At 43.3% G+C, this 27,611-nt stretch overlaps 1 protein-coding gene across 11 annotated transcripts in view; it reads left to right on the forward strand.

The window, feature by feature from the left end:
- The window catches only part of Ewsr1 (EWS RNA binding protein 1), a 29,449-nt gene extending 7,236 nt beyond the window's left edge, over positions 1 to 22,213 (forward strand). For 2 of the 11 annotated variants that reach the window (XM_085829130.1, XM_029483179.2), the window contains exons 5-18: positions 262 to 279; positions 3,652 to 3,838; positions 5,646 to 5,813; positions 8,324 to 8,535; positions 9,424 to 9,604; positions 12,340 to 12,377; positions 12,913 to 12,945; positions 13,305 to 13,423; positions 19,239 to 19,368; positions 20,517 to 20,639; positions 20,992 to 21,154; positions 21,385 to 21,482; positions 21,630 to 21,882; positions 22,007 to 22,213. In XM_085829130.1, coding sequence (XP_085685256.1) covers positions 262 to 279; positions 3,652 to 3,838; positions 5,646 to 5,813; positions 8,324 to 8,535; positions 9,424 to 9,604; positions 12,340 to 12,377; positions 12,913 to 12,945; positions 13,305 to 13,423; positions 19,239 to 19,368; positions 20,517 to 20,639; positions 20,992 to 21,154; positions 21,385 to 21,482; positions 21,630 to 21,882; positions 22,007 to 22,046 — 1,763 coding nt within the window. In that variant the 3' untranslated portion in view covers positions 22,047 to 22,213. Of the gene's footprint in view, positions 1 to 261; positions 280 to 3,651; positions 3,839 to 5,645; positions 5,814 to 8,323; positions 8,536 to 9,423; positions 9,605 to 11,174; positions 12,664 to 12,912; positions 12,946 to 13,304; positions 13,424 to 19,238; positions 19,369 to 20,516; positions 20,640 to 20,991; positions 21,155 to 21,384; positions 21,483 to 21,629; positions 21,883 to 22,006 lie in introns of those variants that run through there. The other 9 variants (XM_085829131.1, XM_029483180.2, XM_085829132.1 and 6 more) reach the window with 6 other exon arrangements.
- Positions 22,214 to 27,611: the final 5,398 nt, after the last annotated feature.

Below are 27,611 nucleotides of genomic sequence, written 5' to 3' on the forward strand. Positions count from 1 at the left end.
CTGGGGAGTATTTTTGTTCTTGCTCTTAATTTTCCTTAAGTGCTATCCGATAGAAAGTGGGTAGAATAAGTTCTAAAAGAGGAAGAAACTAAACTTTTATACACTGTGTGTAATATACAAAATAGACCTAATGTAAAAGATTGTACTAGGGCTAAGAATGAGCCTTCTTAAACTGAGCTGCTTAAAAATCAAAGTGGTTTTCACATCTGTTTGCTTCATCTGATAGTGTACCCTCTACTTTTTGTTTTGTGCTTTCCACAGTAGAAGGGACCAGTACAGGTTTGACTATCCTGCTCATTCTTGCATGGGAATTGCTTTCCATCTTGTCTAACCCTGTAATGTTAACCCTTAGGTGTTTTCATTTGTTTAAACCCTGAACTTTCTAACATCACACACAAAGGTGCTAATGAAAAAACTGCTTCAGGCGCCATTTGCAGATCCATGTCCTTATAATTTGGGGAAGGTTTTACTATGAACTTTGCTTTGTGGAGCCTTAATGGTTATTTGCCTTCCGAAAGGTATTATCCAGCTGGTTTTCCCTGTTCCCTGAAGCCTAGAGTGCATGATTAGTTTCATTTAAGGAAACAGACTTGCCACCCTGCATGTATATGTTTGTCTATAACACAGGCACATTTTATTTTCTGTTTAAGTGTTACAAATTGTTTTAATCCACTTTCTGTTTCAAGTATTTGAATTTTTTTAATCCATAGTATGTTTTAAATATAAATAGCATTCCAGGACACTAAAAAGAGAAACTGGTCTAAGAATACATTATATGTAATATGCTTAAAAAAAATGGTAATTCTTTTTCCTGTAGAATGCTGTATAAGAAGACCTTAGAAATGTAAAGACTTCATATTTCAACTATCTGAACTCCTCTGAATTATATTGGTTATAGGAAAATATACACTTATTGTCAGGGATTTTGTGAGAATTTTACTAACTTAACTGCTGTATAGGGATGGAGGTGGAGGTGTTTATTAACCTAGTGCATATGTGGGAAGAGCTGAAACTAAAACTGTAGATTTGAGAATATAATGGCATTTGCTATCCCTAAGCCATTTAACATGGTCCTAAGAAAGGTTTTAAGCAGAGTAGAAGTAAGCAGTCAAGGTTGCATATGCCTTTGATCCCACTCTCAGACAGAGGCTGAGAACTCTTTGAGTTCAAGGCCAACATGGTCTACAGAGTGAGTCCCAGGACAGCCAAGGCTACACAGAAAAACCCTGTCTCAAACCCACTTCCCCCAAGAGAGAGACGGGAGGCGGGGAGAGAGGTCAAGTCCTGTAAGCCCAGAAATTATAGAATACTGCATGCAGGGAAAAAAAAGAAAAGATGGCTTTGGTGAGTCAGACTATGTTACATGGTAAAAAGGAGTTTGTGCACACTAGGTAACTCAAAATTACCTCTCATATTCACTCCCGCCAACTGCTTTTAAGCAATAGACTCAAAACTAATCTTTATGGCTTAAGTAGGAGTCAATAGGTAGGAAACAGGATTGAGCACATTTTTCTCTGCCCCTTGCCTTTACACATAAAAATCAGTAGATGAGTATCAGAGGGATGGGTAGAAGTATACTGTTCTCTGGGTTTCTACATCTCACATGCAGGAGTCAAACAGTTCTTAATCGGTGATTTCTGCTGTTCACTGTAAACAAACTTTGTTTGTGCAGTGTTTCTTACCACCGGTTCCTTTGAAGAAATCATATAGATGCACTTAGTCTCTTGTCACTGTTCTGTTGATTTTTTTGTTCATTTTGCTTGCCTGCTTATGTGTGTGCTACAGTTTAATTAAAAGATTACTAATTAGCCCAGTATCTGTTACTGTAGAATTGTTAAAACAGGCTCTCTTACTGCAGTTTAGAAATACAAGTTCCTGTCTTCAGCAGTTTGGCTTTTGTTTAACTTCTGTGAGTCTTGTAAGTAGGGAGAAATCTTATAGAGTTACTGGATGTGTGTGGTTACCTTTAGAACTTTGTAATGAAGTTTTAAATAATAGGGCTGAGGGTGTAGCTCGGTGAAAGGATGCTTCCCCAGCATGTGTGTGAGGGTCTGGGTTCTATACCTAGCACCACAAGACAGAAACCCCCTGAAGATAAGCATGTCAACTCAAGTTTTTAAGACTCTTTTGTGAAATATATTTTTAATGGTTTTTACCAGTTTAGGTGGAAAATTACTGTCCTTATATAATTTTAGAATTTCCTTTGAATGCTTGAGAAGAAAGGATTTTGTCAGTGCTACAAAAAGTACTTAGATTCAAAGAGAAGTTGAGCTGGGTATGTTAGCAAAGACCTTCTTCAGTTCTAGTACTTGGGAGACAGGCAGTCTGGTCTCTTGAGTTTAAGGCCAGCTTGAGCTACATAGCAAGTTCCAGGCTACCCAGTGCTACATAGTGAGACTTTGCATCAAAGAAATAAAAAGTTGAAGTAGGTCATGGTGATACATGGCCATAGTCCCAGAAATCTGACAGTTGAGAGATGGAAGGCATTGCAAGCAAACCTGGGTGATTTAATGTCTCTGTCTCTCTTAGTCTTTATGATACTAAGTTTGGTTAGTCCTAAATGTAAAGTAAATTAAGTAGTCTTGGTTCAGGATATGTTTTAAATATTAAAGCTCTTTTTTGTTAATGTTGGGGGTTTGGGGGTTAGTGGGTGAGGGGAAATGGCACCTTCCATGGCCAACACAACACTTGGTCATGTCCCAGAAGCATTGGTGTTCTCCAGGAGCTGGAGTACCAGGTGTCCACCTTGGTAGGATGTGTGGGGAATTACAATAGGTGAACGGGTTCGAGCCTTCTCTGGGCTTCATGGAACATGGCCCCCAGCTAAGGGTCCCTTCGAGGAGTTTTATTTTTTATTTTTATTTATTTATTTATTTATTTAGTTTTATTTTTAGTTAATTGAAAAAGTTGTGTCTCTAATTACCAAAAAGCCATTCCTGTCTCCTATTCACACAGGGGCAAAAGCCTGTTTTCCATAGCAACTTTGTTTTTTGTTTGGGTTTTGTTTTTTTGTTGTTGTTGTTGGTTTTGTTTTTTTAATAGAATATTCTTTCTTGAGGTAGGGAATATATCTTAGTTGGTAGAGTGCTTGCCTGACATTCATGGAGTCCTGCACCACACCAACAATGTATGGTGTGGTGCCGGTATTCTCAAGGCTGGAGACTTGAAGCAGGAATCAAAAGTTGAATGTTATCTTCTGCTACCTAAGGAATTTGAGGCCAGCCTCAGCTGCATGAGACCCCCGTCAAAACAACAATAAACAACACTTCACCTTTCTCGTGAATATATTTTGAAAACAGAAATAGTGCTGTAGACTTTAAATATTTTGGAGTCAGTGAGATGGCTCAGCAGATAAAGGCACTTGATTGATAACCAGAATCCTTGTAGTGGAAAGAGAACCAGCTCCCACCGCTCTCCTGGCTTCCAAACACGTGCCATGGTGAGCTCCCATGTGCACACGCTTAATAAAAAGTACATAAGTCAATGTCATACAAACAATTTAAACACTCCTTTGTTGCTATTTTTCCTGCAAGAATGTAGGAATTCAATTTTGTGATGCTTTAAAGTTGAGCAGTTTACAAGTTGTTTTGGTAATAAATGCAAATCTGGCAGAGAGGACAGAACATCTGAAATAGTTCTCTTTTGTTGTAGGTTATACCACTCCAACTGCCCCCCAGGCATACAGCCAGCCTGTGCAAGGATATGGCACTGGTGCTTATGACACCACCACTGCTACAGTCACCACAACGCAGGCCTCTTACGCAGCTCAGACTGCATATGGCACCCAGCCTGCATACCCCACCTATGGCCAGCAGCCAACAGCCACCGCACCTACCAGGTAAGGTCATAGCTGTTGATTGCTCTGCTGCGTCAGCTTTGACTTTAAGGAAAGGGTAATTCTGTACACTTGGGCCATTCGTGGCATCAGTGGCTCTTCACACTCACTAGGTATTGACTGCTCTCAGTGTTCCCAGCGTGCTGAAGCACAGCATGCAGGCAGGTATTCAGATGGTGCTGTCTGAGCCAGAAATGGATGTCATTTGCCTGGTTTCATTCAGAACCTAGTTTTGGCGGATGGGCGGAAGCTGTTTTGCTTTTCTAAATACAAGAAAACTGAGTGTATGTTTTCCCACATTGTTTAACTACCAATATTTTGAGTACTTAATCTTTGGCTTAATGATCTTGTAAATTGTTAACCACTTTTTTTTTTAAGGAAATACGTGGTAGTTGATGGTACGTAGTGGAGCAGGTGCACTTGAGTTGAGAAGTACTGTATGCCCCGATTTTGTCAGTAAAGGATATTTCCTTATCTGGGAAGACCAAGGGTTACTGCTTCAATTGAAGAATTGACAAGATTTCCTCAATACTGTATAGTGGTTTGGTAACCAAAAATGGACATAAAAATTTATAGCTGCGTACCCAGCTCTGTGGTAAATATTAAGAGTCGACTAAAGTTCTTACTCCATGGCTGGTTAGTAGATAAGTGATATATACTATTACTTAACAGAAGGTTTCAGGCCTTTACTTTAGACAATGCACGTAGGTGACTTGTGCAGACAGTCTTGAAGGAACACAGGGTTCTGATTTGAAAGAAGACTGTAGGGAATAAACGAGATCACCTTGTAACTTAGACTTTTTATCTGCTGTAGAGGTAAGAAAGTAGCTCTGGCAAACTCAAAATTACCTCTAAAGTGCAGGGAGTAATCAGAGCCACTTGAAAAGCTATAGCCTGTACAGTAATTGTGTTTACTGGCTGATTCCTAGATGGCCCCACTCTAGTTACTGGAGAATTGTATTAGCTATACAAAGTCCCGTGTGATGCTCTCATGCAGTGGTGTATATCTAAGCCACAGGTCTTCATCATGTATAAGTGGAGTTTTCATGAGTCACTGGTTGTGTCCCCCTTACCTCCATCTTAGTTTTTGAGCTGACGACCAGTTATAATTTTATAAGATGATTCATCTCTGTGGAAACAGTACTTCTGCATTTGCTTTAGTTCACTTGCTGATTTGGGCTTTGCTTGAAGTAGCAGCCCTAGCTTAACTTTGCCACTCTCTTCCTCTGAATTGGTTGGGCCACGAGGAAGTGGGGATTCCTGAGCGATTTCTGTGAAGTTGGGATTGATTTTATCATTTACTGAGGGTATTTGTTAGTTAGTGTGAGCACGGTGGGAGCATCCACATCCCCATCTTCTGGAGACTGTTGTACAGCAAGGTTAAGTTCATTTACAGCAGGCCAAGATAGGAAGTGTCTCTTCTTGTCTCTTTCTAATAAATGAGTGAACCCACAGATAACAAAATGTATCAACCTTAAAATTATTCTAAGCTTGAGTTTGCATTGCCAAATTTCTTGTCTTCAGAAGTTCACTTTTTAAAAAGTGTTTTCTTCCTCCCTCCTCCTAGTACTTACTTGTTCATATTGGCAACACAAGCTGATGTACTTAGTAGCTGTTAATACAGAACAAATTAAGAAAAAAAGCTAACTCCCTTAGTGTTTTCTTCCAGCAAATACTAATGGATGACACCGGATTTCATTTGCTTTACGTTCAAGCTTGGTCTTTTCATGTTGCTAGAGAACTGTGGGTTCTCACGTAGGGTTGTGTGGGTTGTTAAAACTGAGTCTTACTGTTTTCTCTCTCCTTCTAGACCACAGGATGGTAACAAGCCTGCTGAGACTAGTCAACCCCAATCTAGCACAGGGGGTTATAACCAACCCAGCCTAGGATATGGACAGAGTAACTACAGCTATCCCCAGGTACCTGGGAGCTACCCAATGCAGCCAGTCACCGCACCTCCATCTTATCCTCCTACCAGGTTAGTCTCATTTTTTGTGGCCGGTGAATTAGTAATAATAAGGCATATATTCTCTTTTCAGGTTGTTGACTTGCTAGCATTGGCTTCCTTTTTGGGTTTTTTTTTTTTTTTTTTTTTTTGGTTTTTCGGGACAGGGTTTCTCTGTGTAGCCCTGGCTGTCCTGGAACTCACTTTGTAGACCAGGCTGGCCTCGAACTCAGAAATCCGCCTGCCTCTGCCTCCTGAGTGCTGTGATTAAAGGCGTGCACCACCGCGCCCAGCTTAGCATTGGCTTCCTTGGGTAAGATTTATCTTCTGACTTGCCCATAGTTGACTACATACCTAGTTAATAGTCACACCTCAGCCTTGGATTCCCATAGCAGTGCTTGGGATCTAGCTAATAACTGTTCTCTAAATACTGACCGCAAAACTTCAGTTTTGGTCTTATAATTAACTTAAAAGTATGAGAAACAGAACTGTTTGGAGCCATCTGCACAGAACCATAGCAATTATCCCCTCAAACACAGGCACCGTGGGTAAAGTGAAGGACAAGACCTTCTCCCTACTACTGTTTGTAGTGCTGGGGAGGGAATCTGGGGTCTTGCTCATTGCTGGAAAAGGACTTTGCCTATGAAGTACTCCAGCTCAAGTTTCCTTGTCCTTCATTTTCTGTCTTAACCATTGTAGCTTCAATGTCCAATTTTAGTTTCTTTAAGGAAAGCTGCAAGTTTTCTGACCTGTGTCTCATTTGAAGTAAGTTTCAAATGAATTGACAGAATTGTTTTAAAAGGTTAGTTTAATTGGCTAAAATATAAAATAGTTCCTGTTTGTATCTGTTTTAGTCAGGGTTTCTAGTCCTGCACAAAACATCATGACCAAGAAGCAAGTTGGGGAGGAAAGGGTTTATTCAGCTTACACTTACTTTGCTGTTCATCACCAACGGAGGTCAGAACTGGAACTCACACAGCGCAGGAAACTGGAGGCTGAAGCTGATGCAAAAGCTATGGAGGGGTGCTGCTTACTGGATTGCTTCCCCTGGCTTGCTCAGCCTGCTTTCTTACAGAACCCACAATAGGCTGGGCCCTCCCCTCTTGATCACTAGTTGAGAAAATGTCTTACAGCTGGGTCTCATGGAGGCATTTCCTCAAGGGAGTCTCCTTTCTCTGATAAGTAGTGTCATACAAAACCAGCTAGTACGGTATCCATATAACTAGGAACAAAGGTGGTGGGCTGGGTTTGTAACTTACCTTGTAGGTCCATGCCTGTCGGGTGGAACGGTTGCTTTGGCAAGATGAATTGGTACACAGAGACGGAATCTTTTTTTGTTTTGTTAAGATTATTTTATTTATATGAGTGCACTATAACTGTCTTCAGACATACCAGAAGAGAGCATATAGGTTGTGGGCCATCATGTGGTTGCTAGGAATTAAATTCAGGACCTCTGGAGGAGGAGCCATCTCTCCAACCCCATAGACTAAATCTTGACAGGTGTGGAGAGGTGTGACAAATACTTAGTTTAGTAGAACATATTTATGGTTCATTGAGAGTCCCATGGTGTCCCTACTCCCAGCCAGGGTTATTCTGTGTGGTCCTGACTGTCCTAAAACTCAATGTAGATATTTAGGCCAGGCTGGCCCTGAACCCAGGGATCTGTCTGCCTCCTGGGAGACAAGAGTACTGGGATTAGAGCCTTGCCTTGCCTCTACACCCAGCTAAGCGTCTTTAAGGTTTATTTTTAGTAGTATGTGGAGGTACATAGATTACCTGCTGGGTAGTTTTACAGAGACCTAACACCTTTTATACAGTATCCTAAGGTCTCTTACCAGTCTCATCTTCATTCCTAGATTTCCAAGGATCAAATATGTTTGTTTGAAAGGTTGAAACTATAGCAAAGCAATTTTGAGTCTGAAAGAAAATGGCATTTTTGGAGTGGCATACTTAATATGCTCATGTTTACACTCTATTACCAAGCAGGTATTCCTCAGAAAGTCATAGTCATAACTCATTAGATGGCTGGAGTAGAACACTTGCCTAGAGTGTGAAGCCTCAGAACTACAAAAAGAAAAGAAGGTGTTCTGGGAACTAAATACAGACTTGTCACTTGACTCTTCCTCCTCCTCACTGTCACCTCGTTAGTCATCTCTAAGTGCACATGTACATAGTCTGCCCTTCTGCACTGTGTTTGTCTAAAATGTATTTGAAAGACGTTTAAGTAGGAGCTCTGAACCACAACTCAGTGTTCACATGGGCTCTTTTCCATTTTCTCTTTTACATATAAAGCTTTATTATTGGAAATAAATCCCAAAGTGTTGCCTTAGCCGGGCAGTGTTGCACACCTGTAATCCAGCACACAGGAAGCTGAGGCAGAAGAGTTGGGTGCAGGGGGACAGTCAGCCTGGGCTCCATGTAGTGAGACCCTCTCAAGGAAAGTAAAAAGAAAGTCATTGTTAGGATGCCTGTGAATGTCTCGTATTCTTGGCAGAAATAACATGATTTTTCTCCTTCCTGAAGCTTTTGTTTTTTTCTTTCAGCTACTCCTCTTCACAGCCGACTAGTTACGATCAGAGCAGTTACTCTCAGCAGAACACCTATGGGCAGCCGAGCAGCTATGGACAGCAGAGTAGCTATGGTCAACAAAGCAGCTATGGGCAGCAGCCTCCTACTAGTTACCCCCCTCAGACTGGATCCTACAGCCAGGCTCCAAGTCAATATAGCCAACAGAGCAGCAGCTACGGGCAGCAGAGTGAGTTGCTAAGAGAAAACTAAGTATGAGTGATTTTGCTTGGAGTTTCTGAGACTGGGGAATGCTTGTTACCACTGTTTGCTTCTGGAGTCTAGAGTGAGTGTGCACTGTAACATCCTGTCCTGCGTGATAGTCTGAATGCCCAAGTAGGGGCTCTGTCAGCAGTGAGTAGGGCTGGCATTCTTTAAGACCTGCCTTAATTAAACATTAAGAGAAAGTGATAGCTATAGAGGGCTACTGTGGATTGTGATAGCCAAGTAAAAACTGTGTGTTTTGATTTTGTGTAAATGAGTAGGCAAAGGGAGTACTAGCGAGCATGTCCCCAACCCCCGTGCTTATTCTTAACATTTGGAAAAGTGACTAAAAACCCAAAAGTATCTCACTCACTATTTAATTTCTGCCTCAATTGTTGCACTTTTAAATTTGAATTTCATCAGCCAGGCATGGTGGCGCAGAGTTTGCAGTGGGGTTCTGACTCTTAAGGCACTTGAGGGTGTGTGTGTGTGTGTGTGTGTGTGGTGACTGGGAGGACTAGTAGCCACTTGTTAGGATGCAGCCCTCTGTGTGCCAGAGCCCTCGGGAACTTGGCACTGCTTTGGTGCTGAGAGTGCAGTGCAGAGAAGCTGCCTTTGGAGGCATCTGAAGCACAGAAACTTAGAAATAGATTTTCCCAGAAGAAAAATCCTTTGGAAGTAGTTTTATAGCCTGGCCATACAAGGCCTTGGTAAATGAATAGTTCTTACAGAGAGCCTGTGATAGAAATACTTTGAGCATGGTACTTATGTAGTTAATTGCCTGTAGTTGAGAGCTCCATGAGTCCAGGAGAAAAGGTGTCAGGCAGTGGTGTAAATGCTGGTCCGTGGCTTACAGATGTGACTCTTTCCTCAGGTTCATTCCGACAGGACCACCCCAGTAGCATGGGTGTTTATGGGCAGGAGTCTGGAGGATTTTCCGGACCAGGAGAGAACCGGAGCTTGAGTGGCCCTGATAACCGGGGCAGGGGAAGAGGGGGATTTGATCGTGGAGGCATGAGCAGAGGTGGGCGGGGAGGAGGACGCGGTGGAATGGGGTAAGAGCAAAACCTTTTCTCCTTTTACCTAATTTTGTTTCATCCATAGGATTTTCAATGGAAAGAAGGGACTGAAAGACATAAGAAATTTATCCCACATTTCCATGGACAATCTATTGAGGTCAAGCTATCTCCTAAAACATGGAAATGTCATTTAAGTGGCAGTTTGCTTTTTTCCCTGCCAGTAACCGTTGTTGGGCTGGGGTGAACAAAGAATGGCTTTGAAACTAGAGCTTTCAGTCCCCTTCGTGGTTTTCAGAGGTGAGAGCCTCTTTGGGTAGTAGATTTGGGATGGAACACACACGACCCTTCTAATAACCCTAGCCTTTAACTAATGTCCTGAACGGTTGTCTGGAAATAGCTGGTGTATGTACTGCAGAAAAAGAAGGCAGCTCTTTTCCAATGCTTGTATCCAGATTTGTTGAACATGATGAAGACTGACTGGCCTCATAACCCTTAAACCATGGCCTGAGGTGCCCTGATATGTAGTTAAGTTGGAGCAGAGAACAACCGTAATAACTTTCTTACAGAGTAATGTATATGAATATAGCATCACTCTCTATTGGAGATTTTAAAAGTCTAAATTGGTTTGACCATTGTGATTGATGGAACAATCTGGTTTAGAAAACTGTTTAGATCAGTACCATGACCCTGCTGCCTCTGCCTCCCCTTCCCTCCCTTCCTCCATCCCTCTCCCCTTTCTGGTGTCTATACTTTGATGAAGGTGAAGTATGATGTTGGTGGTTAACATAATCAGATTTAGTTAATGTGTGTGTTCTGTCCCTATATAAACTAGTAAAAAAAAGTTATGCAGAATGTTGTAGTGAATATAAATTTGATTAACTGTTAAAGAAAAACTAGCAATTCTTTTTATAGAACAAACTTCAACACAGTTCAACACAGTTGACCTATTCATTTATTAGTAAATTTCTGTACTACTGAAAGTTCATATTTTGTTTATTCTGCATAACTTTAATAAAGTCTCCAGTGAAATCTTTATTGGAAAAAAGTCTTTATAAAAATACATGCAAATTTTTATGAATAATTTTTGACAATGTAAAATTGGTCTTCAGATTTGGAGAATATCATTCCATTAATAAAGGTTTCACGTCTTTATGGATTTTTTAAAATAGACATAGACACTTGAAATTACTATCATCACGTCTCAAATCACCTAGAATTCTTAGTATTTTTCAATTGCAAAAGCAATTTGAAGTTTATTCATCTTAATACTCCAGAAGTGATGATTCTACCGACTTTGTTAGATTGCTATTAGAGGGGCCCATGTTTGTGGATGAGAAGTCTCTCCTGGAGCCATAGAAGAGACCATGGCCTACCCCATAGGATTTTAACAGAACTGTGAAGCAGTCTGTTGGATCCTGTGAGGACAGGACACTGGGCAGTCCCCTTTCCCTTTTTTTATTGTGGTGATGGTTTTCAGTGTCTGCTGCAGGTAAGGCGCTCAATGTTGTTAACATGCCCTTTTTCATTGCCTCAGTGTTTGATATTTTTCATTGGCTGTTAAACGTGGAAACTTTTTAACATGCTTTGTCGCATTTATATGCTACAGGTTACAAAGTGAGAGCCTTGTATACACTTCAATACTTAAAAAGTACCCGTACTCAGTACTCAGCCGGCAGCATAATGAAAAGTGGGACTAGACACGGTGTCCATATGGAGAGGAAAAATATACATAGAATATTTTAAACAAAATGTATTCATTGTATAAATGGAATCCTTCTGTAACTTTGGTAACTGCATACTTGTTGTTTGGTAATGAACCAGAGGAGGTATAATACTCTAGAATTGTGTAACATTAAAGTGTAAACTTTGTGTTTAAAGAGAGAGAGAGCATTTTATGGTGTGTACTTTTAACAAGGAAGTAAAGCTGCATGCAACAGCTTGGACTGTGTATCTAGGTATTAAAGGTGCAATACTGGTTAGGAGAGAGCCTCGGGGCTGCCGACTGGGGAGCTACCTCTATTCACTACTAGAAAAGACTGCCTTCCCCTCCCTCCCCCTCAAAAAAGGCCACAATCTATTCCTTCTCCTCTGTATAGTATGTATATTGCCGTAGTCTTAACTGGTATGTCTATAAAGTTGCACCCCCAGTCCGCTGAGCCTTGGTATTTATTGTAAATTCTCCTTTCACAGTAACTATTAAATCCATTAGGGCCCTGGACTGTATGGCTTTATGCTGAAGATTGGCTGGATGCGTCCTCTGATGTGTGTTGTAGACATTTAATGTGATTGTCTCCTGCTTTATTATACTGTGACTTGCTAGGAAGCCTAAGGCCTCATTTGGCTGTCCCTTGGGAGAGGTTGAGGGTGCACCTTTATGAACATGGAAAGGTTCATCACAGCAACTGTCTCTGCCTTCTTGTTTCTACACCAAGTTCACCTGGTGTTCCAGCTGATTTGGGGGGATGCTTGGGATCTAGGGTGGTTTTTTTTTTTCTTTCCTTCCTTAATTTGCCAAGTATTGCACTATTAATACCAGCCCCTGACATGAAAGAAACCAACCACACTGGTGTGTACAATCAGACAAGCAAGGTTGTATATTAAGGAAATTTGAGCAAGCTGCCCTGAAGAAAGGCATAGTGACAAGATGAGAGAGATGCATTGTTTGGAGATGTGTTTAGCCAGTGCCCTTCTTCCCCACGAGCCCAGCCAAGGCTCAGAGCGGTACTGGCTTTTAAAGGGAAAGGCCTTCATTTCTTCGTTTATCCCCCCAGCAGCGCTGGAGAGCGAGGTGGCTTCAATAAGCCTGGTGGTAAGTTTTTGAGTATTACCATGGATAGTGTTAAAAAAAATACAGTCAGTTTTTCTAGAAAACTATATAGTTTTTACTAGTTTGATAAGTGGTTTAAAAATGATCTATACAAAAGAGACTAATGGGTACTGCCGGCATTGTCTTAGGGGTAATAAGGTTAACCTATGGTTACAAAACAAAGGGTAACTTCAAGCATTGAGCAACTGCTTCTATAATATGGGGGAGAGCACAGCTTTAATTTGGTTTATGTGGAGGAAAGGTTTTGAATTTAATTTAACACTAATTTGGCACATGAAGCATTGAGAGTGTATTTGGTTAATGGTTTAGAAACAAACGAGCAAAGGGAAAAAAAAAACCCTAGCAAACTTCACAAACGCTAAAAAGGGCCACTGCTCCATCTTAGCAGTGCGGGTCATTTTGAATTAATGAGTCCCCATCAAATGGTGGTGTAGTAGATAGCTGTGTGTGTTTGTAAGGTTTGTAGCTTGCAAGGCTTGCACTAATAATATTTTATATGATCTTTCCTGGTTGGCAGGACCCATGGATGAAGGACCAGATCTTGATCTAGGTAACTTTAAGTTCTTGAGCTTTGCACTGTGCTGTTTTGAATAAATGCTATAGAAGCAAGGGTTCAGCAGCTCAGCGGACTGACACCAGTATACTGACCCCTTCTTGGCAAAGACAGTTTGGGACTTCCTCTTATATCAGTATAATGGGTGGTTGGTTCTCTTGCCTTTGTGATAAATACAGTTTGATAATAATGTCCAATTGGTTAAGAAGCCCAGCCCCTATTATTATCTAGGCCTGATGGGACATGTCTGGGAGGTTGAAAAAGAGGATAAGGAGTTTGAGGCCAGCCTATCTCCAAAGAAGAAGCCACTATTAATTCGGGGCAGTAATTCTGTTTTCTCTCATTTTCTCTGGAAGGCCTTCCTATAGATCCCGATGACGACTCTGACAACAGTGCAGTTTATGTGCAAGGATTAAATGACAGTGTGACTCTGGATGATCTGGCAGACTTCTTTAAGCAGTGTGGGGTTGTCAAGGTGAGTGGTGGTGGTCAGGTGGTCCCACAGAACATCTCTTAGATGCTTGGACTGTGCTGAGAGCTGTGTGACTGTTTTGTTGGCCCAGTGATGGAGCACTTGCCTAGGATGCGTAAGGTCAGTAAGGCTACAAAAATAAATAGCTCCTCCCCTTGTTAGTTGGGTTGTAACTGTTTATTTTTTGAGACAAGATCTCATGCATTCTGGCTTGACTCAACCAAATAGCAGAAAATGACCCCTCCCCACCCCCAAACACTCCTTTTACAGTCTCACGCTACCACACCCAATTTTAGCCAAGCTGTGTAGATAAAAATGCTATAAGCAGCTGATGATTCTGTTACGGAGTCTGCTGTTCTCTGTACTTGTAAATAAACTTATTTGCTGTGAAGGAAAGAAACGTAGGTTTTTCTTAATATTCCCCTGAATACTTAGGAACTTGGAAACTTTTTTTCCAAATTATCACTTATGGATTTATTTCTCAGGATAAGGGTTGAGGCTTTGCCAGGGGTGGTAATGTCTGCGATTGCTGCCAGCACAGAGGAAGGGAAGGAAAAGGGGCGGAGCTTTAGGAGTTCTGTTTTGTTTGAGAAAGGGTCTCATTTTGTAGCTCTACCTGGCCTGGAACTTACAGAGATCCACCTGCTGCTTCTGCTTCTGTGCATTGGCACCACACCTGACTATTGTTGATTTGATAACACATCTTTTGTTGGCTTGTTTTCCTTTCCCCTGTTCACAGGCCTGTTGTGACATTTTGTTGAAAGGTTTACCTGCGTCTCCATACTCAGGAAGTCTGGTTCTTCTGCTTTTTTGCTTTAAAAATTCCTTATGTTTGTGTGAACATGTGGGAGGGTCTGTGCATGGTCCACAGGGTACCTCTGGAGGTCAGAGGGCAACTTCTGCGAGTCTGGTCTTCCCCAGTATGGGATCCATGCATTGATGGAAGTGGCAGGTGTCTGACCAGTCCTCTTTACACAGCTGCTGTCCACTCTTTGCAGTACAGGTTAACAATCTGTAATGCAGTTTGAGAATAAACAATGTTTTCTGATATTAAGGCCTTAAAGGTGTACAGTTAAAATTATACTTTATGTTTATGTGTCTCCGAGTTATGTCTGTACTACATGGGTATAGACACGCAAGGAAGCCGGAAGAGGGTGTCAGATGTCATAAAACTGGAGCTTCAGGCATTCATAAAGTCTGACCTCGGTGTTGTAGACTGAACATAGGTCCTCTGCTAGAGTACCAAGTGTGCTGTAAGATCTTTCTCTGCCTGTTTGTGCATGCACACACGTTCGCCACTAATGATTGTGCCTTACACACACACTCTGGGTGAAAGAGAAACCCCAGGTTCCTATGCTTGTATTTTATATTTAAGATGTTGATTATTGGCTGGGTATGGTGTGCATACCTTTAATCCCAGTACTCAGGAGACAGAGGCAAGTAGATCTCTGAGTTGAAGACAGCCTGGTCTATACAGCAAGTTTCAGGACAAAAGCCAAGGCCACACAGGGAAATCTATTAAATTTTATTTTTGTTTGTTTATTTATTTATTTTTGGGTTTTCGACACAGGGTTTCTCTGTAGCTCTGGATGTCCTTGAACTCAGAAATCCGCCTGCCTCTGCCTCCCAAGTGCTGGGATTAAAGGCGTGCACCACCACGCCGGGCTCTATTACATTTTTAAAAAGTGAATCTTAATGCATATGCGGAGGTCAAGGGACAACTTGCACATCAGTTCCACTATGTTGGAGATCCAACTCAGGTTGTAGGCTTGGCAGCTTCTTTACCTGCTGGGCTGTCTTGGCAGCCTCTATGTGTGCAGGGCCTTGTAACTTTAGCTGACCTTAACTTAACTCTTCCCATAATGGCCTTGCTCTAAAATGAATCTTTCTACTCCTGCGTCTCAAATGCTAGGGTTATGTGCTTGAGCTACCATGTCCAGCTGGTTTGGGTTGTTTTCATTGGGGGGGGGGGTGTTTGTTTGGAGGGTTTAAGATTTATTTATTCTGTATATCTGCCTGCATGTATGTCTGCAGGTCAGAAGAGGGCAGCAGATATCATTATAGATGGTTCTGAGCCTTCCTGTGGTTGCAGGGAATTGAACTTAGAACTTCAGGAAAAGCAGCCAGTACTCTTAATCTCTGATCCATTTCTCCAGCTCTTGTTTGGCTTTTCAAGACAGGATTTCTCTCTGTGGCTCTGACTGTCTTGAAACTCAGGTTCTCTTTGTCTTTACCTTCTGGGTGCTGGGGTTAAAAATGTGTCCCAAGCAGAGCAGTGGTGGCGCGTGCCTTTAATCCCAGCACTTGGGAGGCAGAGGCAGGTGGATTTCTGAGTTCAAGGACAGCCAGGGCTACACAGAGAAACCCTGTCTTGAAACACCACCCCCCCTCCAAAAAAAAAAAAAAAAAAGGATCAAAAACATCTCAAATCATCTCCTTAACAGAATATTTAGTTTTTTACACAGTTGTGTGTTTTGGCAGTTTAGAGGTGTAAAGATCATTTTTATATTGCCTAGAACTTAGAACTTTTAGAAACTTGGATTTTTTAAAAAGGAATGACAGAGCTTGATTTAGCATTATTTGTAGTTTGAGCCATTTAAATCTAATAAGAGGCCGGGCAGTGGTGGCACACGCCTTTAATCTCAGCACTTGGGAGGCAGAGGCAGGCCGATTTCTGAGTTCGAGGCCAGCCTGGTTTACAGAGTGAGTTCCAGGACAGCCAGGGATACAGAGAAACCCTGTCTCCAAAAACAAAACAAAAACAAAAATGTCCCAACATCACTGAGCCACTTGTTTTTACTTTGTTTCATTTGGGAGGCAGAGGATTGTGAAGGGAGTAGAGAGACGGACTCATGAGTGCGCGCACATACAGTTCTCGTATCAGTTGGGGTATACTCTGGTTAAGTCAGGAATTTGCCATCAACTGGTTTGTTTGTTTGCTTATTATTTAATAAAGATTTGCGGGACTGGAGAGGTTGCATAGGGCCCTGTTAAGGGCATTGGATGCTTTACCAAAGGACCTGGATTCCCAGTACTACACGACAGCTCACAATTGTGAGTAACTTCAATTCCAAGAGATCCAACACATAAATATGGTATAGACACACGTCTTGGCATAATGCAAAAGTGAATAAAGATTTTAAAATGCATGTCCTTATTAATATGGGGCTGGATAGACGATGGTTCAACAGTTACAAAGCTCTTGCTGCTCTTCTCGAGCTTGGGTCTCAATACAGCCTTCTGCGACTGCAGTTCTGAGGAATCTGATGCCCTCTTCTGGCTTCTGTTGATACTGCACACACGTGCACATTCATGTATGCAAGCTTTTTTTTTTTTTTTTTTTTTTTTTAAGATTTATTTACGGGGGCTGGTGAGATGGCTCAGTGGTTAAGAGCACTGACTGCTCTTCCAAAGGTCCTGAGTTCAAATTCCAGCAACCACATGGATAATATTACATATAAGTAGATGTAAGTACACTGTACCTGTTTTCAGACACACCAGAAGAGGGCGTCAAACCACATTATGGATGGTTGTGAGCCACTATGTGGTTGATGGGATTTTTATTATTTATTTATTTATTTTGGTTTTCTGAGACGGTTTCTCTGTGTAGCCCTAGCTGTCCTGGAACTCACTCTGTAGACCAGTTTGGCCTCAAAAATCTGCCTGCCTCTGCCTCCTGAGTGCTGGGATTAAAGGCATGCGCCACCACTACCTGGAGGTTGCTGGGATTTAAATTCAGGGCCTTCAGAAGAGCAGTCAGTGCTCTTAACCATAGAGCAATCTCTACAGCCCACATGCCAGCATTCATAAACATAAAAATATTTCTGGATACATATACATGAAATACATAAATCTTTTTAAAAGATAAGTATTTTTTCTCTCTCATCCCCTGCCCCCTTGTGTTTTTTGAGACAGGGTTTCTCTGTGTAGCCCTGGCTGTCCTAGAACTCACTCTGTAGACCAGGCTGGCCTCGAACTCAGAAATCCACCTGCCTCTGCGTCCCGAGTGCTGGGATTAAAGGCGTGCACCACCACTGCCTGGCAAAGATAAGTATTCCTTTAAAAGGTATTTCCTAGCCGGGCAGTGGTGGCGCACGCCTTTAATCCCAGCACTCGGGAGGCAGAGGCAGACGGATTTCTGAGTTCGAGGCCAGCCTGGTCTACAAAGTGAGTTCCAGGACAGCTGGGCTACAGAGAAACCCTGACTCGAAAAACCAAAAAGAAAAAAAAAAAAAAAAGGTATTTCCTTGGGAGCAAATAGCCGGCTCAGACACTAACTGTTCTTTCAGAAGTCATGAGTTCAAGGCCCAGCACTCCATAGTGGCTCCACAATTGTGTGTAATTGTAGTCTCATGGGACAGATGACTCACTTGTGTACAGATAGATGTACCTGCAGATAAAACATCCACATACATAAATATTTTTAAAAGACATGTCCTTATTTATATGACTAATTTGCTATATTCTTTTCTGTCATACTTTTTAATGATATTGATTGATACATGTATAATTTTAGGGTTTTTTTATGTTCTAAATAGATTTTTTTTTATTAAATATTTTCTTTATTAACACCTCAAATGCCTTCCCCTTTCCTAGTTTTCCCCTCTGAAAATCCCCCAATTTTAGGGTTTTTTTTTTTTTTTGAGGTGGTAGTTGGCTCCCTGTGACCCAGTCAGCCCTGGGATCAGTGATGTTCTTCTACTTCACCCTCTGAGTACTAGCAGTGCACGCCTCAGCAACTGTGACTATGCCCAGCTTGCCTCAAGCTAGCAGTGCTGGGGAGATGGCTCAGGACTGAAGAGCACTTGCTCTTTCCAGTGATCCAGGTTCATTTTCCAGGACCTTCATGGTGACCCACAGTGGTGACTCAACTTCCATGGGGTCAGACATCTTGGTCTCTGGATGCTCAAAAAGAGTCACATAATTTTTTGTTTTTAAGTCTTCATGCTAACTGTCAAAGATTGCTTAATACGATAAAGTGCTTGCCAGCAAGCTTCACAACAGTGTTGTTTATGGACATGAATATTGGCATCACTTTTCAAAATGGCTTTGTTTTGAGCCCTGTAAAGAGCACTCTACTCCTAGACACACGTGTAAGCCTGAATAGATTGGACATTGCTGATATGCGTGCTTGTTAGACAGTGTGGGTTCTAAATTCAACCAACCACAAATAAGCCATCTTTCTAACTCTTAGAGTGAATCAAGGGTTTGTGTGCTGTATTCACAGCCAAAGGGCTTTGGGGGCTTTGTTCTTGGTTTTATGTGGGGGTTTTGTTTTGTTGTCTTTGTATTCTGTTTTTAGAGAGATGGGGAATCAAGCTCTGACCTGTTCGTGCTAGTTAGGGGCTCTTTCAATAAAGTGCATCCCTGGAGTGACTTCCTTTAGAATAGTTACATCTCCTGGGTTGACTGCGATACCTCTTTGGTTACATAGTGTGGTCCTACTGCACAAGTACCAAGACCAGGAATAGGGCCCATGTTGCTTGCTTTTGGTTCTTTAATGAACACATCTGAGGTGTGGAGTTTACCTAAATACCTATTTGTTGTAGAAGCTGAGAAACTAAATCACACACAATTCTGATCTCCTGGGGAAGACTTGACCTTTAATATAATAAACTGTCTGTGGCATGAGACTGCCATTTGGGGGTTGACCTTGGTTGGCCTAGGGATAGATCTACCTTTTGAGCATTGTAACTAAAGTTGTGGACCACCACACTCTGTGTGACTGACTGCCTTTTGACAATTTGGGGTACTTGGGAACTACTATAAACTTTAAGCTCATGTTACAGTCACATCTTAATTGTTGCTTTATGTATAGATGAACAAGAGAACTGGACAACCCATGATCCATATCTACCTGGATAAGGAGACAGGAAAGCCTAAAGGTGACGCCACAGTGTCCTATGAAGATCCACCAACTGCCAAGGCTGCCGTGGAATGGTTTGATGGTAGGTTGTGCTCTTTGTCACTCTGGATTCTGCTCACTTAGGCATATTTAAGAACTTAGAACCGTTTCATGTGTCACCTTCCAAGAAAGAAAGTACTGTGCTAAAACACCATTTCTTTGGAGTCTAGAAACAGGAGGCATGTGCTTTCCCTTTTCCTGAGGGAATTCAGAAAGGGGGAATTTGAGAGCTGAAACAGTAAGATCCGCTCCAGGAGCACGTTGCTCACAGTGTGCCCTTCTATTGTTAAAGCTCACAGACGCTGGCCCTTGGTCAGGATAGTGCTTTCTTTCTTATGTGTTTGAGTGCATAGCCACCACGCCTCCGCTTCGGGTACTTCTCTGAGCATACCATAGTAAGGGCAGAAACCCCTTCCAAAGACACACAGCAGGAATGGAGGCACCATGAGAGTGGTGTGCTAGACAAGTGCTCTGCCACTGAGTTTGATCCCTGGGCCTTTGATGTTCTTTTGGTTTTTGTTTGGTTGGTTTTTGTTTTTTCTGAGACAGGGTTTTTCTGTATAACCCTGGCTGTCCTGGAACTCACTCTGTAGACCAGGCTGGCCTCGAACTCAGAAGTCCGCCTGCCTCTGCCTGGTTGCAGAGGTGGCCACCACGCCCGGCTGATGTTTTTTAAGTGAAGATTTCATTATGTGGGCAGGCTGATTTTAAACCTGACAGTCCTGCAGAATTCTATAATTACAGGAATGTAGTTTTAACATCTTTTGTTCTCATCTCAGCAGTGAAGTTTTGTTTGTTTCATTTTCTTTCTGCTTGTAAGACAGAAGAATCTCATGTAGTCCAGGCAGACTCAAACTCCATCTGTAGCTAGTACTGACCTTTGAGCTTCCTGATCCCCTAGTCTACCGCTGCTTCCCAAATGTGGAGATTATAGTCCTAGGCTAATTGGCTGCCGTGCTCGGTTTTATGTAGTGCTGGGGATTGAACCCAAGCCTTTGGCCATGTTAAGCAAGCCTACCAACTGTGATACTTTCCCAGCCGGACCAGGAAAGAGCCTAGAGGTTGTGAGGGGGCAGGTTTCATGCTTCGGGAAGTCTGGAGTTGAGTAAGGTGGAGTCTGCTGAAAAGTGACTGCTCGGAGAGGGATGGTTGGAGTGTGAGGATCACTGATGCTCTATAATCTTTTTCCAGGGAAAGATTTTCAAGGAAGCAAACTTAAAGTTTCTCTTGCCCGAAAGAAGCCTCCAATGAACAGCATGCGGGGAGGCATGCCACCTCGTGAGGGCAGAGGGATGCCACCACCACTTCGTGGAGGTATTGGGCACTTTGTTTTAGCTATTTTGGTGTTATGTTAAACAGGGTTGGGTTGAGTTGGTTTTGGTTTTTCCCTTGAGAAATTTAGTTGAATAATAAACAAAAGGTATATAAAATTGATACTAGACCATTGAAAGCCAACACTGCAGTAATATGGGTTAACTAGTTAGAGGGAGTGGAAGCTCTAGAGAACATCTGCCTAGATGTCAATTTCCTTCAATGAAAATGCCATAGTTGGAGGCTACATGAAATGACACAGAAAGAATAGTGTGTGGACAGCACTGTGAGCTTACAGGAGAAGGCACCATGACAAAGCTGCTATAGAGAGGTGATGGACTGTTTGTTATTGCAGGTCCTGGTGGCCCAGGAGGCCCTGGAGGACCCATGGGTCGCATGGGAGGCCGTGGAGGAGACAGAGGAGGCTTCCCTCCAAGAGGGCCCCGAGGCTCCAGAGGAAACCCCTCTGGAGGAGGAAATGTCCAGCACCGAGCTGGAGACTGGCAGTGTCCCAATCCGTATGTACTTCAGATTGCGTGCTAGTGATGACACCCTCTTCCCACTCTGGGACAGGACTGGGGGTGAGGTGGGACTCAGCACTCTGACTGCTTCTGGAGGTTCAGGACTGCCTGTCTGCGGATCCTTGTGCTTTGTGCCTGAAACTCCATAACTGTGTAGAGTGTGATATGAATCTCTCCACCTTTCTCAGTTCTCTTGGTGATTTCTATTGTGATATAACTTTATTCAGGGGCTGTGGAAACCAGAACTTCGCTTGGAGAACAGAATGCAACCAGTGTAAGGCCCCTAAGCCCGAGGGCTTCCTCCCGCCACCCTTTCCACCTCCGGGTAGGTACAGGTTTTCTGGAGCACTTCAGCTTCCTGGTGATTGAATAGTGTCTGCTCTAGGAGAAGGATTAGCAGATCTACCACAGCATGTCTTCGGAGTCTCGGCTTTTACTCCTGACTCACCTGTCACTCTTGTCTCTGCCTTAGGTGGTGATCGTGGACGAGGTGGCCCTGGTGGCATGCGAGGAGGAAGAGGAGGACTCATGGACCGTGGTGGTCCTGGGGGAATGTTCAGAGGTGGCAGAGGTGGAGACAGAGGAGGCTTCCGAGGTGGCCGTGGAATGGACCGAGGTGGCTTTGGTGGAGGAAGACGAGGTGGTCCTGGGGGGCCTCCTGGACCTTTAATGGAACAGATGGGAGGAAGAAGAGGCGGCCGTGGAGGACCTGGGAAAATGGATAAGTATGTGGTGGGAGAGCACTGCCCCTTCCCAACCTTTGCTGCAGTGAGTCCTGGTGTGCCTGGGGTCTCTGACAGGGTTTTCTGTCCTTTCTCATTCTGACCAAAGGGTCCCTTTGCTTTGCAGAGGCGAGCACCGTCAGGAACGCAGAGACCGGCCCTACTAGAGACCTGCAGAGCTGCATTGACGACCAGATTTATTTTTTAAACCAGAAAATGTTTTAAATTTATAATTCCATATTTATAATGTTGGCAACAACATTATGATTATTCCTTGTCTGTACTTTAGTATTTTCACCATTTGTGAAGAAACATTAAAACAAGTTAAATAGTAGTGTGCTGAGTTTTTTTTGTTGTTGTTGTTTTTGGATTTGTTTTGTTCTTTTTTTTTTTTTTTTTTTTTTTCCTTTTTAAGATGGTTGTTTTAAGACTTAACAATGGGAACCCCTTGTGAGCATGCTCAGTATCATTGTGGAGAACCAAGAGGGCCTCTAATTGTAACAATGTTCATGGTTGTGATTTTTTTTTTTAAATAAAATTCCAAATGTTTATAAACTGTCATCCTTCTCCTCTGTTCTGCAATCTCATGTATGTCCAGTTCTTTCCAGCCCTCATTGGATGGGAGCAGAAACTTGTGATGCCCTCGAAGATGCCCACTGGCCATGTGTCTCCACCTTAGGCACTGAGCTGCCCACTGGAAACCTGTGCTCTCATCTCCAGCTCTTGGCTTTACTGGGTCATTTGTTCCCTTCCAGAAGACTCTGAGAGGACTTTCATCATTCTAACTCCCACTGTCTGAATACACAGGATTGCCCTGTGCCTTTGCTGGGACAGCAGACCTGACTGTGTCCTCTGCAGTGCCAAGTGGTCACTCTTACTCCTTTGCTGCCTTCTTCCTGACTTCAAAATGGGGCTTTCCCACCCAGCTCATTTATTTATTTGTTTTTTTTGAGACAGGGTTTCTCTGTGTAGCCCTGGCTATCCTTGAACTCAGAGATCTGCCTGCTTCTGCCTCCCAAGTGCTGGGATTAAAGGCATGGGCTACCACTGTCCAGTTTATTTTTTTGTTTTTTAAGAGGGCTTTTCTTTGTAATCTCTGTTGTCCTGGAACTTGCTCTGTAGACAGGTTAGCCTCACAGAGTGAGGTCTCTGTTGTCCTGGAACTTGCTCTGTAGACAGGTTAGCCTCACAGAGTGAGGTCACCACCCTGACCCCACCCTGTGCTTTTAACTCAATTGGCACCCTTCTTCCAAGAGCTGCCTCTGCTTCAGTATGCCAGGAAGTAGGGCTTGGTTCTGTCACAGCAAGTAACCATTAATACCCCACACCAGCCTCCATCTTAGTTTATCTGTCCATTTCTAGAAATTATAAGGCTATGACCACCCACAAAGAAACTTGACTCCCTTTTCCCATCCTTTCAGAGGCCAGAGCACTTTCAGGACACTGGCTACAAGACCTTCATTGGTTCCCCAGCATGCCTGAGTGAACTCTCAAGACCTCTGATCTCACCACAGCCCTGCTCTTTTATCACTGCAATCAAGCCCCACAGGACAGTGCCATCTACACAGTTGTGGGGCCTAAAGTCATTGCCACCAGGCTTCTACCAGACACTATGTCAAATGTCCTTACATGTTAACTCCAAACACCTGCTTGGAGAGAGGTCAAAGAACTTGCGCATACTCGAGTGTGGTAGTGCACACTTGATTCCCAGCACTCAGGAGATTGCAAATAGGATTGCAAAATTGAGGTCACAGACTTCCAAATACTGAGAACTGGAGCACTTGCCTACGGGTGGATCAGTGCTTGATCGCCCAGGCAGTGTAGAAGCCATCCTAAGGCTGGTGGATGCCTTGAGGGAGGGAAAGGACGACAGCAAATAAAATTGAAAGCATAGTTTTATGGCCCCACAGCACAGGTCTTATGTGGGAAGAGGTTCGCTGAGTGCCCCTCTTGAGTACAATCAGGGTCCAGGGCAACATTTGGCCACCCTGCCATCTCATTCTGCCTTGTAGGGTGTGGGGGCAACACTCGAGTGGACTGTGTTGAGCCTTCTGCTTTGTTCTGGCAGGGCACTGGACAGAGTCATCTGTCCACAGCTAACAGCATTCTGAAACTTGTGAATTTTTGATAGGTCCTAGTCTGGGCTCTACTCACATGCAAATAGTTGTCTCTGCTCTTTATCTTGGATCTGTAAGTATCCAGGATTCTTGTTACATCAGTGAGGTCTGCACTACTGTCATGTCAGGAAATCCCATGTTAGAGGCTACAGTATGGAATAAGACTCAGACAGGCCCCAGATCAAGGGACTTCGTTACTCTTCAGTAGTAGTAGTAGACATGTCTCCATCACCAGGCCACACTGAGTAGAACTAACAGTACTATTTTGACAATGATGTGATAACTACAGTTCTATCTTACAGATGAAGTCACTGAGGCTTAGGGAGGTTAAGCATTCTGTGTAAGAGTTTCAAGATTGAAATATTCTAACCCATCCTTTATGGAAGCTCTTTAAAAAGGAAAGTAGACAACTCAAAATGGCTTCAGGAAGTCCCTGGAACAGACCAGATTAACTAGGCCCCAACTTGACAGGATAAGTAAAGCCAAGCTGCAAAGAAAACTCTCAGACAAGCCAAGTTTTTTTTTTTTTTTTTTTTTTTTTTTTCTTCGAGACAGGGTTTCTCAGTGTAGCCCTGGCTGTCCTGGAACTCACTCTGTAGACCAGGCTGGCCTCGAACTCAGAAATCCGCCTGTCTCTGCCTCCCAAGTGCTGGGATTAAAAGCGTGCACCACCACCACCCGGCTTCAAGCCAAGTTTTAAAGGAGACTCTTTTGCTTGTTTTTTTGTTTGTTTGTTTTAAGTATTTCCTATTTATTTTTATATGTAAGTACACTGTAGCTGTCTTCAGACACACTAGGTGAGGGCATCAGATGTCATTAAGGATGGTTGTAAGCCACCTTGTGGTTGCTGGGATTTGAACTCAGGATCTTTGGAAGAGCAGTCAGTGCTCTTAACCACTGAGCCATCTCTCCAGCCCCATTTTTGTTTTTTTGTTGTTGTGGTTTTGTTTTGTTTTGTTTTATTTTTGAGACAGGGACGGTCTCTGTACTGGCTATTTTTGTGTCAACTTGACACAGCTGGAGTTATCACAGAGAAAGGAGCTTCAGTTGAGGAAATGCCTCCATGAGATCCAACTGTAAGGCATTTTCTCAATTAGTGATCAAGGGGGAACGGCCCCTTGTAGGTGGGACCATCTCTGGCCTGGTAGTCTTGGGTTCTATAAGAGTAGGCTGAGCAAGCCAGGGGAGGCAAGCCAGTAAAGAACATCCCTCCATGGCCTCTGCATCAGCTCCTGCTCCCTGACCTGTTTGAGTTCCAGTCCTGACTTCCTTTGGTGATGAACAGCAGCATGGAAGAGTAAGCTGAATAAACCCTTTCCTCCCCAACTTGCTTCTTGGTCATGATGTTTGTGCAGGAATAGAAACCCTGACTAAGACAAATTGGTACCAGCAGAGTGGGGTATTCCTGTGACAACCTGACCATGTTTTGGGGAGGACTGTGGAAGGACTTTGGAACTTTGGGCTTGAAGATCCATTCCTTGTTAAGAGCTCTGTCAGATGTGTAGGAGCTTGGAAGATAATGCTGAGAACAGTGCAGAAGATGGAGGCCTGGTTTGTGAAATTTCAGAGGGAAAATTAAAGACTCTCTTCAGGGCCATTGCTGTTTTTATTGTGAAGATTTTGTAGTTCTGGTTAGCTGGGGCTGAAGAATCAGCTGTGATTAACAAGATACCAGAACTACTAAAGCAAAAACTTTGCATTACTGGGACTATTGATGCTGGTTAGCTGGAGCTAAGAAATTAGCGGTGATTAAGAAGAGACCAGCATCGTTGAGGTGACATCTTCTGGGAAGTGTTTTCTGAAAGCACAAAGAGGCTGTGTTCCAGAGATAGGCAAGGTTGTACTCCTTCTGCAGTGGGACTTGGTAATGTGTAAGGGTCACCCAGGTGGTACTGGTTTTGAAGGCATGAAGGGGTCACGCAGAGCAGCTGAGGCTCGGCACTGTGAGAGGCCATGGAAGGCCATTGGTGAAGGTGCAGCCCCAGTTGTAATTGAAGGCCCAGGACTGAAGGGGTCATGCAGTGTTTTGGAGATGCCAGTACCACGAGATGACCACCAAGAGCAGCAGCAGCAGTGGAGTACAGGCATCTGGAACCCAGAGGACGACGTGTGTGCTACAAAGGGCATGGCTGGAGAAGTGACCCAAGCCCTTGGAGGAGCCCAGAAGATCATGAGTTGGATCCCAGATGTTGGACAGTTGGAGATTGATTTTTGCTTTGATTGTGACTGTGCTCTGATATTTTCCCTCTTGAAGGAAGAAACTGTTCTAGTGGAGCCCACAGTTAAGAGACTTTTAATTGTAAAAAGACTTTGGATTTTAAAAGAGATGGATATTTTAAAGAGATTGAAAATTTAAGAATATGTAAAGACTGTGGGACTTTTAAAGTTATTTAGATCTTGGGGATGAATAAGAATGTAAGGGTTGAGGCTTACTAGTGATGTGTTTGTGTGTCAAGTTGACAAGGGGTCAATTGTACTGGCTATTTTTGTGTCAATTGACACAGCTGGAGTTATCACAGAGAAAGGAGCTTCAGTTGAGGAAATACCTCCATGAGATCCAACTGTAAGGCATTTTCTCAATTAGTGATCAAGGGGGAAAGGCCCCTGTGGGTGGGACCATCCCTGGGCTGGTAGTCTTGGGTTCTATAAGAGTAGGCTGAGCAAGCCAGGGGAGGCAAGCCAGTAAAGAACATCCCTCCATGGCCTCTGCATCAGCTCCTGCTCCCTGACCTGTCTGAGTTCCAGTCCTGACTTCCTTTGGTGATGAACAGCAGCATGGAAGTGTAAGCCAAATAAACCCTTTCCTCCCCAACTTGCTTCTTGGTCATGATGCTTGTGCAGGAATAGAAACCCTGACTAAGACAGTCTCTCTGTGTAGCCCTGGCTGTCCTAGAACTCACTCTGTAGACCAGGCTGGCCTCAAACTCAGAAATCCTCCTGACTCTGCCTCCCAAGTGAAAGGAGACTCGAGACCAGAGCAGCTGCCTGGAAGAGAGGTTTAGACCAACTGAGGCACCTAGAAAGGACATTCCAGAACCTGTTGAGCTGCCTGCAGGCTATGATCAGGTTCCCATCTTTGGGAGCTGTCACTCACGCTTGGGTGGGCCTTTGGTGATGCTGCTGTTTGAGTCATGTCTGTTTTTGTAAGTAACTCCAATAAAAATTGGGCTTTTGTGGTATCAGTTCTTTGGTCTGTTGTAGGTTCCCTATCAGGAGTGCACAGACTTGTGTGTGACATCTCTCCCAGGAAGTTTGTCAGAAAACACTGGTGGCCAAAAGAGCTTAGATTCAGTCTTCTATGTCCAGAACACTGAAGCACAGTGAGGTGGCTATAAGTAGGGGTCAAATTCCTGCAGAGCTGCTGGTGGCAATGGTACCCTACCCCCCCCCCCAGTCCTCAGCTTCCCTAGATCTACAAAACTATCATATGAGGCTGGATAAGGGAACCTGCCACCATGCCACAATACCCAGGATCCCACATGGTGAAAGGCAGAACAAACTCCCAAAAGTTTGCCTTGCCTACATACCTTGACACAGACACACACAGAGACACACTCACTAAACAGATGTAATAAAAAGAATCAGTGTATCAGATTATTTTGAAGATGATTGCTG

This window comes from Mus caroli, unplaced genomic scaffold (genome assembly GCF_978045245.1).
Source record: "Mus caroli unplaced genomic scaffold, Mus_caroli_1 scaffold_13, whole genome shotgun sequence".
Classification (NCBI taxonomy): Eukaryota; Metazoa; Chordata; class Mammalia; order Rodentia; family Muridae; genus Mus; species Mus caroli.